The following is a 15,731-nucleotide window of genomic DNA, read 5'->3' as shown; positions in this document are numbered from 1 at the left end:
GTGTGTATGTACACGTGTGTGCCCACGATCTTAATTGTGAAAACCTTGTTGCTCTGATTTTGTTGTTTTTCGTTTTTTGTTACTTTCTCTTGAATCTTGAATTTGAATTGTTCCACATGTTCCTTTACATCACTTTAATCTCAAAAATGCAAGGCCCTGAATGACAAACTCAGCCACTGTTTCTGTGCTTTGTTTTGATGCATATTATCAATTCCATCAACCTTTTTCTTTTAGCCCTTTTGTCTGATAGCAACAGATCTGACTGTGTGGGTTAGTCTAGTGTGCAGTCGGATCAAATTGTTGCTGTAGAGCCATTCAGGACACTCGCACATCATTCAGCCCCATCTCCTCCTCTGCGTTATGTGTCAGCCTGTCATCTCTCCTCTACAGGTTGGCGGTTAGGCTTGTTATACAGTCTCATAAGAGTCTATAGCGCTTCACCCAAGAATAGTTCACATGCTGGATTACAAATGCCACCAGCGATATGCCAATTATACCCAGCTCGTACAGTGGGATATGCCAATTAAACATCCAGGGCATTCCAAGGATTCACAGCATTCAGGACACAGAGCATACTGAGCACCCACTTCATTTCTGCCTCTCTATTTCTGTCTTTCACTTAAACATGTGTCCCGTGTTCCCTTTTCCTCTCCCCTTCCCAAACCTTGTATAACAACATGGCATTGAATGGTCTGGAATCATTATTAAGCCTCCAGTGATTCAGGATTTGACTTTTACAACTAAAGCTTTTTTGTTTTACTGGTTGGAAATGGAGTTTTTCTTGCCTAGCCTGGCAGCATTAGCTCTGACTATCATATCTATCTAGCGGGGTCCTCAGTGTGTTCAGTGCCATAACTCTCCTGATGCTGCCCCCCTCCAGCAGCAGAGACAAAGTATGAATCATCAGTGCAGTTTACAGCAGGAACACTCAAATACACTGAGATATGGACAGGGAGGCAGGGAGCCAGTTGAGTCTGTTTTGTCTATCTACATTTTCACTTCTGCTGTTATCACTCAATATTGCCAGTGAAATAACAGAGCAGGGCGGGCAGCCGTCAGCTCATTGTGCTGGGGAGAGGGAAAGTAATCACATGATCCATGCAGCTTCTCACTCTCTATACACAGCATCATTTGCATATTATCATGCTTTGCTTTTGAAATGTAGAATAACGAGTTAAACACAAATGTATTTGCTTCTTTAGCCTCAATTAAATTAGGTCTACTTTAAAGAGAACCTATTCACAGCATTCTTACCTACTTGAAACAATGAACCATAGGATGATAACATTATTGAACAGACTCCTCCTACGACCACAACTATGACTTTTGTTATCAGTGATAAAAGTTCAGAAATCAATGCAGGGACCAAACTGTGAAGTGCTTTAAAACTGATAACACATTAAAATCCTGAACAGGCTATGAATGAAGGGAAGCCAGCAGATGTTATATTGTAAAGTTTCTCTAGGCAAAGTAAATTGATTACTGGTGCAGCATTTTAACAGTGATTTGCAATTTCTATCAACATTATGAATGAACTGACTGAATTAAATGTGACCTGGCTCCAGCTACTGGCCCCAGCCAATACCGGCAATGGTAACTCTGAGTCATTAATGCAGCTACACACCCATATATGAGGCCTTTTGCATAAGAGAAAAGCACAACCAGAGTGTAGATAATATGTAATTCTTGAAGATGTTGTATGGAGATAAAAAGGTTGGATGCTTTACATTTTTCCATTCCATTCCATTGAGTCAAACTCTGACCAAACGTGACTCAGATCCAGAACATTCAAATCTCAAAATGTTCCACTTTCATGTCCTTTGTCAGCGTCTAGCTGCAGCTCAAACTGGAAATATCTCTCTCTCTCTCTCTCTCTCTCTCTCTCTCTCTCTCTCTCTCTCTCTCTCTCTCTCTCTCTCTCTCTCTCTCTCTCTCTCTCTCTCTCTCTCTCTCCCTCTCCCCCCCCCCCCCCCCCTCTCTCTCTCCTTCCCTTTTCCTGCTCAGTCAAGTACATGCGCGAGGCCACCCCCTACGTCAAGAAGGGCTCCCCGGTGTCAGAGATCGGCTGGGAGACCCCCCCTCCCGAGTCGCCCCGCCTCGGCAGTCCCCCCCTCTCCTCCTGCTGCGACCCGCCCAGCTCTCCTCCGCCCCCCTCGCTGTCTCTGCAGGGCGACAGGAGGTGCATACCGCTCAAGATGTGCTACGTCACCCGAGCCATGACCACACCAGACCCCGAGAACAGGCAAGTGACACACACACACACACACAGTCACACAACCACACAGTCACAGAAGCTAAAAAAAAATCCTCATTCATGAGCAGAAGACATGATTCTCTGGAGATGCTTTTGTCTCTCTCTCTCTCTCTCTCTCTCTCTCTCTCTCTCTCCCTCTCTCTCTCATGTATTATCTGCCTGCTCCTCTTGTGCTTGTTGCTTTTCATTCACAGACTAGTGGCAATTGAGTTATCATTGATTAACCACTCGCATCGCTGTGCCACTGTCCAACCCTGTTACAACCTACTTAACACTGCCCAGCGCTCCAAAGTTCAGCTTTTAAAGGACAGTTCCAGGGTGATTTGAGTTTTTGCTTATTTTCCATCCCTTTAATGTTGATTGTGGCAGTTTTCACATGCATGCGCCACGATTAAAGATGTTTTTTAAATCAGTTTTGCCGAACCTCTCAGGCCATTCACTTCGGGTTCATTCGAATTGAATCGGTGACAATCCATCACTGTGAACGAGAAGCCAACAGTCACGTTTTGCAAAGTTGTAATATCAGACTTTTTTCATTTTGAAAGAAGTTCCAGTCACCGTTTCATATTACTGCTTGCATTCGGGAACACGTGCCCGATTTCCACATTTTCCCCCCCAAAATAAATCTTTCAACCAATAGCTGATGTGCTCTGCGGTTACGTACGACTCGCCTTCTGTCGATCACAACCCAGTCAAGCCAACAGACAAACCGAAGCAAGACACTCCCGACAGCTATTATAGTCCGTAAAATTAAACAGAAAATAAAGCTTGATTTTACACAATTACGGCTTAAAATTAGCGCCCTAGACAGCATTTTTCTCCAAATATTTACTATGAAAAACAACCGAGACAAGGAAAAAAAACGGAAAATATCTCATAATTTAATACGGAAAATGATCTACAGTGATGTAGAACAGTAAGGGAATGCAGGAAAGGAGCAAAAACTTGCGTCGCGCCACATGGAACTGCCCTTTAAACCGATGAACGATGGTTACCTTAATTAACCGATGGCCTGTCTCTTACTCCTCTACTCAACAATATGACAGTAAGAGAATAGGAAACATTCCTCTCCTGTGTCTGCAGCCCTGTTCTGATCCCCCGAAGGGATTACTTGATAGTGTTTTCTCAGACAGCCTTTTTTTTTTTTTTAAATACTCTTTTAGACCTTTTTTCGTTTTTTTTCTAGAAGACAAACGTTTGAAGTAGCGCTTAGATAATTCTCTGTCAAATGCCGAGCCGTGGAAGTCAGCGGGGGGGGGGGCGGTCTGTAAGGAGGTGTCGTCAAGTTAATTGGTTGGAAATATGACAATGGCCCAATCAAACAGCATGGGGGCCGAAAACCATTTACTGTTTCAACTTTTTTCCGCCTGTCTGTACAGTATGTGTGTGTCCCTCCGTCTTTTTCTGTCCCCAGTCTCTCTCCTTCTCTCTCTCCCTCCCTCTCTCTCACCATGTCATTGTGTTCTTTCTCTCTTGTCTTTCTTTCTCTGTCCCTCTTTCCCGTCATTCCTCTCTTCTCTCTTTTTCTCTTTCTGTCCCTCTCTCTCTTAATTTTCTCTCACAATTCCCTCCCTCTATACCTCTTCTATTATTCCCTCTCTCCTTATTCTCTCTCCTTCTCTCTCTCTCCCTCCCTCTCTCTCACCATGTCATTGTGCTCTTTCTCTCTTGTCTTTCTTTCTCTGTCCCTCTTTCCCGTCATTCCTCTCTTCTCTCTTTTTCTCTTTCTGTCCCTCTCTCTCTTAATTTTCTCTCACAATTCCCTCCCTCTATACCTCTTCTATTATTCCCTCTCTCCTTATTCTCTCTCCTTCTCTCTCTCTCCCTCCCTCTCTCTCACCATGTCATTGTGTTCTTTCTCTCTTGTCTTTCTTTCTCTGTCCCTCTTTCCCGTCATTCCTCTCTTCTCTCTTTTTCTCTTTCTGTCCCTCTCTCTCTTAATTTTCTCTCACAGTTCCCTCCCTCTATACCTCTTCTATTATTCCCTCTCTCCTTATTCTCTCTCTCCCTCCCTCTCTCTCACCATGTCATTGTGTTCTTTCTCTCTTGTCTTTCTTTCTCTGTCCCTCTTTCCCGTCATTCCTCTCTTCTCTCTTTTTCTTTTTCTGTCCCTCTCTCTCTTAATTTTCTCTCACAGTTCCCTCCCTCTATACCTCTTCTATTATTCCCTCTCTCCTTATTCTCTCTCTCCTTCTCTCTCTCTCCCTCCCTCTCACCATGTCATTGTGTTCTTTCTCTCGTCTTTCTTTCTCTGTCCCTCTTTCCCGTCATTCCTCTCTTCTCTCTTTTTCTCTTTCTGTCCCTCTCTCTCTTAATTTTCTCTCACAATTCCCTCCCTCTATTCCTCTTCTATCATTCCCTCTCTCTCCTGTCCTTCTCTCCCATCATTGTCTCTGTCTCTCTCTTGATCGCTTTCTCTTTCTCTCTCAATTCAATCGAATCCATTTCAAATTGCTTTATTGGCATGAATGTTACATTAACCGTACTGCCAGAGCATGTGTATACAGTGGGAATTCATCAAAAACAAGGAGGAAAAGTAAATAAACGAATTTATTTGTTTACTTACTTAGAATTTATCTCTCGTCCGCTCTCCCACACTCTCTCTCTCCGTCCATGTCGGTCCTGTCGTTCTCACTCTCTCTTTCTCTCTATCTTTCTGTCCCTCCGTCCATGTCTGTCCCTCTCTGCATATGTATGATGTTAAAAGTCTGTTAAGCGCTCAGATAGTTGAACCTCACTAAACTTCAAAGCTGCTGACGATGGGGCCGACATCAAAGTCGAGGCGTAACAATGAGCGCTGACTTCAAAGTCGCTCCGCCTGTACGGACGTCGCGGCACTGCTCAACGCTGAAATCATGAGACCTAAAAGCTAGCACACAACAAACACACGTAAATACAAACAGACAAACAAATTGAAAAAATGCTTCATCCATGGACGGAGGACATGATTCTCTGTAGGCAGTGCTGGCTCTCTGTACTGTATGACAAAACAGAAACCATAATAAAAATGCCTCATTTATTTCACACACTGGAAAGCCGTAACGATCCAATTGGTGACATTTTCCCCATTTTTTAGAAAGATAAAAAGATACTTTATTGATCACAGGGGAAATGCAGTTGTCACTTATCTCTGCTGGTAGTGTATGGAATGTATGAATAATTTGATGACCGGCAGTATTTCTTCATTACAGTATTTTTCATTCCCTACACTCCATGTTATTGACAATAATTGTGTCCCCATCTGCCAGTCCCCATCATTGCTTAAGGCAGCACTGGGGGTGTCATGGTCTTCTGGTTAGAGGAGTGGGCTAAAAGACTAAAAGTTCATCAGTTCGAATCCTGATAGGGATCTGAGTCTTCAACTGCTCCCAGATGTGAATGTGTGTAACTGAAACAAGGCATTCCTGAAAAAAATCATATGTGCCAAGCAGATCTCTCCCGGATAAATAAAGGAAATTATTTGATCATAACTTTAAAAATCCCCCAGAGACATATTTTTGGTCATATTTCTTAGCTGCACTAATCTATCTTGAAGTGAATACTGTCTTAGAGTGCGTTTCAGAATAGGGTTGAACATTCACTTTGTTGGCTGTAACGTGGATTTTATTGGTCAGCCGGTTATACAAGGAGTCGGGGTCAATATCTCATCTAGTGACTTGTGCCAAGGTGAATTTTTGCTTTCCAGAGATAACACTGTGTTTTGTGGTTTGATAAAGCCGGGGGCAGATTCACAGACACAGATAAAGTCCTTGGCCAAACTGTCCTTGACCAACTTGTGTTTTTTTAATGCACTTCCTCCCTAATCCTTGTGCCCAGGACGAATTCCACTTTAGCCCACTGGTAAATGTTTAGTAAATGTTTAAATGGGAGGACACCCAAGTTGAACGTTGGTCTGTTATGCTTAATCCTTATCCGTGTAACTTAAAAAGCCCACTAGCATTTACACTGGGATGTTCCCTCTTTGCTTGTCAGTGCTGTGATGTCGGAACAGAGCTTTGCTGTTAGACTTATGCAGAAGTAAAGGTTACACAACATTAACATGTTAGCTGGCACTCCAGACTCACCATGTCCAAACAGTAAACTGAGAAACCTAGAGATGTAGCTGGGGTAGAAGTGACATTTTTCATCCACTGTGGCTCCACTCCAGGAGAGGAATTGCTGGGGAAAAAAACCTGTGGATAGATGCAGGGACGGGGGACTTCAACCATGGCTGCCACTACTAATGCAGGATAGATGCAAGATGGGAGCACCATGGCTACCACTGTAGTAATAATGAAGCATTAAATATCCCAAAACACTGTGTGAAAGTCACCACTTAATTTAGCTAAACCACACCATGAACAGGGGATCTGTTATTAAAGGCTTCACCAAGGGGTTTATACCACAGACAAGCCTGTAAAATCAGTGTGGGTCAGAACACAAAATGGGTCGTGGGTCTGTTTATGTTGGATCACCACCACTTCATGGGTGGCGATGTGCTAATACAGTTCGGTTTAGTTTCCAGGGCAAGACTAACATGACTCAGTTGGAGTTCTGGGCTTGAAAAGGTTCAAAAGGTCTCGTGTTAAGTGACAGGGAAATATGGCTTATCTTTCGTTTTACTAGACTCAGTGCAATGTTGCATCCCTCTGAGGAATAGTGTCTTAGTTTCAGCAGATGTTGTTTAAACTGTTTATGAGCATAAGAGGACAGACAAGAGAGGAGGGTGCGGGGAGGGGGGGGGGGATGGTAGGAGAGAGGAGTGAGGGAGCTGAGCGGGGGGGTGGGAAGCAGAAAGGAGGTGAAGAAAAGGAGAGGAATTGAGAGGACAGGAGAAAAGGGAGGAGAGGAGAGTCTCCAGTGATCTGTTTCATCATTTTGTATTTTGGGATAAAGATAAACTTGATTTATCTTTTATTATTTCTATTTCGCCACTAACCACTGATGTCACTGAAGGGACACGTGATAAAGACCTTTTGTCTCTTAATGTACACAGTAAATGCAGAAGAAATCTGCACAAGGTCGAGTTTCAGGTTTGGATTATTAAAGGGCCATCGTAGTTAAATGCAAATGAGGAGGATGAGGTATGAGGAAAGAAACGGAGAGAAAAGAGGAGGAGAGGAATGGGGGAGCGGAGGGTGGATAAGGAGAGGGGAGGAAAAGAGAGAAAAGGGTGTCAAAAAAAGGTGTCTACTCTCAGGATAGACTCTATTTATCTGTCTCTATTTCTATTGAAACAACACACTCGAAACACCTCAGTGTGAGAACACCACATGAGCACAGTGATGCGTCTAAAGTTCTGTCTTTGTCACATTCTCTTGACTTTGTGTGATGTGAGACTTCGACATCCACAGAAAAACATTTATGGCTGTAAAGGAGAGAGACAGCTCCTAGCAGAACCAGCACGGCTCCTCACAGTGTGGCGGTTTTCTAGCTCCGTTTAACCTTGATATGTTTTTGAGTGGGTAGAAACACACACACACACACACACACACACACTTCACCAGTGCTGCTGACCAGACGAGGCATTGGCCAATTCTCTCTCTCCTGGGTCTAAATTGAGTTTATGACTAATGCTAATCAGCAGTAATAGCTCTAATAAAAAATGTTTCACATGTCATGTTGTCATCATTTAGCATTTATTATAATCCAGGATAAAATTATTTTGCTACATTTTACAAAGTGAATGACCCATAACCTATACTATAATCCAGATTTAATCTTTTGATAATCTGGAGTCATGACATTTCTCCAGTCTTAACCCTTAGCACAGTGTTTCTTAAACTAGGGATCGGGATCAAAAATGGGTCATAGGCCTGTTTCTGCTGAGTCTGCACATAACAAGAATGCTGGTATAGATTAAAAGGCTTGTGTTGCAGGGTGAGGTCAGATAAAACAGTTTAGGCCAGTGGTTCAAATGTTTAAGAACCCTATCTCAATATTATATGGTGGGGCTGCCTGTTTTTTGTTTGCTTTTCACATTACGTACAGTATAGAGGTATATAAATCTTTTCAGATATTGTTTTTTCAAATAAATTGGATGTAAATAACCAATACACTATTGCAACTACAAATTTCTGCTTAAAACTGGAATGATAATCTCTCCAGTCTGTGTCGCAGGTTTACGTAATGGGACTCACCTTTGCTGCTTTTAACATTAGGTATTCCTCCATTAAAAAGGCCTATAGCTCTGTGGCCTCCTTTCCAGGAGTCTGTCTGTGTTGGTTGCTAAAACAAACACCGTCCTTACAGAACCTCCTCTCTTAACAGGAGGCTAGCGACCACACATCTGGCCCGCGCTTCTCCCCCTGCCTCCCCCTCTGCTCTCCCTTGGCCTCTCCTTAATCAACTCCCCTTTTATAGGCAGTAGTTCTATTTTTAACCCCGAGAAACACCTGGAGCTAATCTAGAGGGTCTCTCCCATCGCCGAGGGTTTGATGGAAGAGCAGATTCATCACATTCACTGGGGCTTTTCCAGGTCACTTAGGGGTCTGAGCATTAAGAAAGATGCAAAGAAAGCATATTTGCACAGTAGAAACCCACCCTGGATTTGGAGTTGTTTGTTTTGAACCAGAAAGAGCACCTGGACAGTAGAGTGCTGTTACTAGCGATGCTAGATTGTGCGAGAGTTGGTGAACTCACCCTGCTCCATGGGTGCCAGATCAAGAATGGAGTTCCATTCATGCTATGCTTGGAAATGTACCTGTATTCCCAGAAAATCGGCCCGGGTGCTCCTTCAGCAACCTTTACTGACAACTTACCCACTTCATTCTCTAAAGAGCAGCTCCAGATTTAACATCTTGATGACATCACAGGCTGAAATCGTACTTCTCTCATTCCTGGCTTGTCTCGTGGGTTGCTTTCTCCACAGGAATAACATGTATGAATTCTCAAAATGAGTGTCATTCCTCTTTAGCTTCAATAGCCGTATTCTCTCAGTTGTACCTTTCACCGCTCAAGCCTTCTGGGGGAAACACACTGAGTTCACACTCTTCAAACATGGTCAAATCTCAGCATGAGTCAGGCAGGAGAAAAAAGAGCCGTTTACCATGTCTCGTCCTCTAAACCTCTGAGCCAGCCATAATTAATAGTTTAGCCCCACATCAAAGATGATTATAATATCACTCTCCTCTTCATTCTGTCAAAAGAAAAAGTTTTATTACGTTTTCAAGAACAGGTTGTTCTTATAAAAAAAGACTCCTTTATGAAACTAGTTTATGTTTTTTGAATGCATATTTAATGGCAGCATTTCCTACAACATTGGAGGAGGAAATAGGAGGTTTCATTTTTTTTCATTTTCTTTCAGTGGACAGTTTGCTTTTGCTTTAGTATCCCTATTCAGTATAAATTTTTGCCAGGTTATACTGCATATGGATGAACACTATATTGAAATCATATTGGTGCTACAATATGAAGCAACAGTGTGCTGCATTCTACACTATAAAGGCTGCAATATGGACCTTTTTAAAATTCATATTTACTGTGCACACAATCAAAGAGCCATTTAGTGAGATTGAGAAGCGTCTTACAGATGCGTTTCTCTGGAGGCCAGAAATACTCCCATATGATATAAGGAGATTGGTTATGGAAATTCAGTGGGAGGCAGCATTGTGTCATATGGCCCACAGAGAATACATGTGCACTGCCTGTTTCATGTTTTGAATAAACTTAGCTTTGGTCTGAAATTTCAGTGCATTGCCTTGTTCTGAAGGCATTGCCATGTTCATTTTCAAGGGAGTGAGACAAAGGAGCATCTACTGAAGCTTGAAACATAAAAGAAGAGCTGGTTTCTTAAACTATGGGTGGAGACCAAAATGGGTCTCATGCCTACTTGTGGCAGGCCTCCACTTGGCATTACATTTCCAATCGTCTGAAAAGAATTTTCTTGTCTGAAAAAAAAAAAAAAGCTTTAAAGCCCCTTGTGATAACAGACAGGTTAAAGCCATTTTAACTTTCTTATCTCCTCTTCCAGACAACTGGAGCTGCACTCCCCTGATGCCAGGCACACCGTGGTGCTGCGGTGCCCAGACCAGCCATCTGCCCTGGCCTGGTTCTCTGCCATGCACTCTGCCACCTCCGCACTGGCACAGGTCTGCAGTTCACACATGGGATTTGTCATTCTCTCAGCTATGAAGTCTGTACTTTGGTTTCAGTTATTAAATAAGGATTATTCAATTATTGATTTGATTATTTTACAGGTAATTATTATTGATGTGACTATTAGAATTGGATATTTATATGGTTATACAGTGGGCCTATGATTTGTCTCCTCAGAGCTGCTCGGAGTGTAATTTGTAGTAAATATCATCTGTTGTAAACACTGTTGTCCAACCACAGCGGGTCCTGGCAGAGGTCATCCAGAGCACGGCCAGGACGGGGGTCGCTGGCAGCAAAGAGATACGACACCTGGGATGGCTGGCAGGGAAGGTAGGGGTTGGTGTGTGTGTGTGTGTGTGTGTGTGTGTGTGTGTGTGTGTGTGTGTGTGTGTGTGTGTGAAATGCTGCATAATACCCAACAGTACAAATACACAGAGACTAAATGCAGGTATGGATGTGTGTGTGCAGATATGGGTGTGTGTGTGTGTGTGTGTGTGTGTGTGTGCTACCCATGTTTGCCTGCCTGTAGATTTTTCACGTTTTTAATCTGCCGTCTTCGCTCTTATTATCTCCCTGTGACTGCGGAGTGTGTGTGTGTGTGTATGTGTGTGCTTGTATGCGTATTTTTGCTTGTGCATGTCTACACACAAATGTGAACATATCTTTGAAATACGCACGAGCAAGTACACACACACACACACACACACACACACCTACCTAATTTAGTCCCCGTGTATTTGCCCATATTTGAGCCTTCTATAAAATTTATTACAATACCGTTACTTAGCAACATATTCTCATTATGTTAAAAAGCTGACCCTTGACCCTGTAAATCCTGAGATATGATTGGCTGAGAAGGAACTTCAAAGAGCAGCTTAGGATTCCATGGCTGGGCTGCAGATAAGCCCTCATAATGAGAACAGTTATAGAGTATTGTGAAATGAAATACAGGGCTGTGTGTGTGTGCGTGCGTGTGTGTGTGTGTGTGTGCTCTAAGTTAAGAGATTAACTGTGTGTATTCTGTAGGGAAAGCCAGGGCTTTGCTGAGTTAGGAGTGCCGGGTGTGTGAGGGGGCACAGCGCGGGCTCTGTCAGCATCTCCCTTATTAACCATAGAGTTTTAGGGAAATTAAGTGTAGAAACAACACTTTACCTGCTCACCAGCCACCTTGATTTTTTTTTGCAAATTTCCCAGCGGAGGACCAAGATGCTTTTACTGAGAAACGCTTCGTAGCGGCCCAGGTTAGGTTGTTTCTTCAATATTGTTTTGGAGCAAATTGAAGTGAGATGTTGACAGAGAGACGGAGGGAGACAGACAGAGTAAGAGTGTGTGTGAGAGAGAGAGAGGTGTGCGAGGGGGAGGAAGAGTGTGCGTGTGTGTTCATGTTTGTGCACGCATGCTGTTCTTGACTCTCTTATCGAGTTGAGAGTTTGTTTGCAGGTTAAGGTGAAGGTCTACGCACATCGCTGAGTCTTTCACACATCGTATGCAGACCATTCCTCTGTCATGACATCAGTCCCCTAAAGCCACTTGTTGGCACAGAACCATTGATAACCCCCCCCCCCCCCCCCCTTCCTCTAAACAACCAAGGCAGGTATCTACATTTGTGCTCACCCTAAATAGCAGAAGGGATAGTTACATCAGATCCTGTGTCTTGGTCAATGGGGTGTCCTTGATTCACGTTCAAATCAAACAACCTTCCAGTTAGCCATGTTTTTCATTTGAAAATACTGTTCAGCTAACCTCGTCTCATTATCTGTTGCTGTGTCCATGCTGTGTGCTTGCAGACAGAGAGTGAGAAGCAGTGTTGGAGGCCGGTGTTGGTGGTGGTGACAGAGAAAGACCTGCTGTTGTACGACAGTCTACCGAGAGGCAAGGAGGCCTGGCATAGTCCCACACACACTTACCCACTGCTAGCGACACGGTAGGTCTACTGACATGTGCACACACACACACTCACACACACACACACCAAAATAATGAAGATCGTTTGCTGGCCACTAGTGTTGTCATGAGTTTTGACTTCTAAAAATGTGATACTATACCATACCACGGTAAACATATCAAAGTGGTATTGAAATTTCGGTTATCGCGGCAGCACTGCGCTGTTCTACAGTATACGACATGATGTGTGTGTTCGTACAGACTGGTCCATTCTGGCCCTGAGCGGGGGTCGCCCCACTCTGGCACAGAGCTGTCTTTTGCCACCCGGACCGGCACACGGCTCGGCATCGAGGCCCACCTGTTCCGGGCTGAGACCACCAAGGATCTGTCCCTGTGGACCAGGCACATAGTCAACGGGTGTCACGCCTCAGCTGAGATGATTAAAGAAGTTACTACTAGTGAGTACTGATACATCACACACACACATTCATACACTTCACAGACACAAACACCATTAAATGGACACAGACTCATTCAAGCAAGCACAAACACAGACCCTTGAGCACAGACAGGTTCACGTACAAATGTATAGCTTACAGACACAAGCACCTGCAGATGGAGTCAAGTGAAATGAACTGCACAGATCACCATGCTGTACAACTGGTTCGACTGGTTTCTGTGATGCTTCCTCAGGCATTTTGAGGCACGCTGCAGCAAAATGGGCCTCGTTTATCAAAAACCTTTGTAAATTTGTGTGTATATTTCCGCATAAACTGATACAAACTAAAAACTTACGCTGCATTCAACATCTGTTTTCATTTGAATACACGTGCGTATTTTGAGGAATCCTAATCACTCCTAAATAGGAAGCGCATTCACAGGACCTTCGTTACCATGAATGAACATAATGGCACTGCCTCAGAAATGCAAAGGAGAACACCACCAAACAAAATCTTCCGAAACAAAATGGCATCGAAGAAAGTGAAATAGCAGAACTTCAGCAACACAGAAATTGAGGTACTAATCACAGAGCATCACAGCCAGCCAAAGGAACAGCGGGGCCATGGGGGGTGTCGGTCTCTGGCATTGATCCAGATGGGGACAGTGACATCATGCCCAGCACTGAAACTATTCACCGGCCAAGAAGCTCAAGGGAAGAGACCTCGTTGGATTGTGGGTCGGACTGTAGGAAAATGTCTCTCGCCTGCTTCTCCCTTCCCTCTGAGTCCAGATCATTTGGGACTGTTTCTTTAAAATGTTGCTTTCTTTATGCTGTGCAATAATTTGAGAAAAAGTAGGCATACGTTCAAAGCAGCCTATTTAACGGCCAGTTTCATTAATAAAAGGGAAAAACTTGACGTAAAAGACGAATTGTGGAGTTCACACACACGGTGCACATGCTGAGTCAGGTGTAAATTTCGCTCGGGCTTACGAATTCAGATCAGATTCAGATCTACGGAAACTGATAAATCCCGTTTTTTTATGTGTAGACATGGATATGAAGGATTTACGAACAAATCCATTCATAAACTGCTTGATAAATGATGCGCCATATGCCCAAAGTTTAAAGGACTGCAAGGGCGCGCATGTAGCTGAGGTCTTGCAAGCCTAAATAGCTCCTTTGGTTCTGAATGTCTGAATGCAGTGTGTTAAGCAAAAGGTATACATGCACACACACACACACACACATACACACACTTGGTTAGGAGGGGGGTTGTGATATTATTTGACAGCCATATGGAAGACATGGACAAAGCACTAGCTATTTATAGAATGGAATGCCATTCTTTGTGTGTGTGTGTGTGTGTGTGTGTGTGTGTGTGTGTGTGGTCTTTGGCATCGGGTATTGGCTGTCCTGGGAATTCCGACAGCATGTCCCTCGCAGCACCCCCCCACCCCTCCACCCTCCCCCTCTCTCCCTCCTTGCCTCAGTCTCTCTCCAAGCACAAAATGTTCTGGGAACTCCACTTTCCCTTTTCCCCTGGGTCTCCCCTCTCTCCATCTATAACAACATCGTGCCAAATTAAGTTTCAGTTCGGATCCCTCTCATATATGAAACAGGTGGGCTGCCCTGTCCTCACTAACAATGCTTGTGTACCAGCAGGTGATACAGCATGTCAACAAAATACCCACACTTTGCCAGCACTGTTTCTGCAGAGTGTGTTGCCTTGTTAAAACCCTCCAAACTGCGTCTGCGCCTATGCAGAAGTAGATGTTACGCTGTGATTCGCATGGCAAGGCTTCAATCACGTCTGCAGAGCTCAATTTAAATTCAAGACTCTAAGGTGTCTGACGATATTAAATTCATTATGTCATGCTAGTTAACAGAGAAATGGGGATGTTAAAGGGACATCCCAATTTTTAATGCCATGACAAAATGGTGTCTAGACTTGAATATGTTGTTCCATACAGACATGCCGTAGCTTAAATGTAGCAGTGGAATCAACAGATTAAGTGTGTGACACTGACTTATGATACAGGTCGATGTCACAGGCTAAATGAACGAATAAAAATAAAATGAGAACGCTACTGAGTATTTATTGTTCACCTTTGAATTTCTATTTGAAATGAAATCCCATTACTTTTGTGAAACAGATTGATGTTAGCAGCAAGGCCTTGGTTTCATCTCTTGTTACGGCAATAGAAAAGTCATTTACACTTCCATGAAAAGGAGTTTGATAATGCATACAAAGTGCATTCAGTCATTTTTCACCAGTGGTCACTTGAGGAGCCATTCCATTGACCTTGTCAGCTTTTCATCCGTGTGACATTCAGATAAGTCATTATGATGGTTTATTCACTGTCAAGGCTCGTGATACAGATTTGCTCCAAAGATAGATTAACTCTCAATCATTCACCGGGCAGCGGGCCATTCTTGGAGGGATTTTAGAGGGGAAAGTCATTTATTTGGCTCAGAAATCAAATTTCACCGGCACTTGCCCTGTTGTCATTTTTGTTGTCACTATGTCCAAGGTGACGGTGCTTAAACTCCCTCCTAAAAGTTTTCAGAGGTCATAAAGAAGTGTCCCTAAATAATTTGATAAAAATTAAATGACCAAACCTGAATGTTTACAGTGTGAAACTACAAACATATAAGTCAAAATTCCTGAGAGAGAGAGAGAGAGAGGTGTGTGTGTGTGTGTGTGTGTGTGTGTGTGTGTGTGTGTGTGTGTGTGTGTGTGTGTGTGTGTGTGTGTGTGTGAAAGCAAAGTACAACATCCATCCAAATCTTTTCCACAGTTATCTGCCTTGCTTGACAGACCCATGGAGTGTTTGATGAAGCTGAACCCGCACAGCCAGATCTTGTGAAATATTTGAGATGTTATTTTATGATCAGATTTATCTGGTTAACTGAGAAATCCTACTTCTCCTGCTTCTGGGGGCCTTTTCCTGTTTCACAAAGCAAGATTAGTGGGTTAGCGAGCTAACTTTGGGCTTAACTTTTTCTCACGTCAGTGGCTCACTTTATAGCAGGGTTGATCACCATGGTAACAGGCTGCACAGCTAATGGGTTATG

At 43.4% G+C, this 15,731-nt stretch overlaps 1 protein-coding gene across 1 annotated transcript in view; it reads left to right on the top strand.

Moving 5' to 3' along the window:
• sntb1 (syntrophin, basic 1) overlaps window positions 1-15,731 on the top strand; it is a 34,791-nt gene that overhangs the window by 8,187 nt on the left and 10,873 nt on the right. The window contains exons 2-6 of the mRNA XM_078287361.1: window positions 2,005-2,242; window positions 10,206-10,323; window positions 10,571-10,660; window positions 12,118-12,254; window positions 12,476-12,672. Coding sequence (XP_078143487.1) covers window positions 2,005-2,242; window positions 10,206-10,323; window positions 10,571-10,660; window positions 12,118-12,254; window positions 12,476-12,672 — 780 coding nt within the window. The remainder of the gene's footprint in view (window positions 1-2,004; window positions 2,243-10,205; window positions 10,324-10,570; window positions 10,661-12,117; window positions 12,255-12,475; window positions 12,673-15,731) is intronic.

Source organism: Centroberyx gerrardi, chromosome 12, assembly GCF_048128805.1.
Source record: "Centroberyx gerrardi isolate f3 chromosome 12, fCenGer3.hap1.cur.20231027, whole genome shotgun sequence".
Lineage (NCBI taxonomy): Eukaryota > Metazoa > Chordata > Actinopteri > Beryciformes > Berycidae > Centroberyx > Centroberyx gerrardi.
Note: the sequence above shows the minus strand (reverse complement) of the source record. Positions and strands in the feature narration are given on the sequence as shown.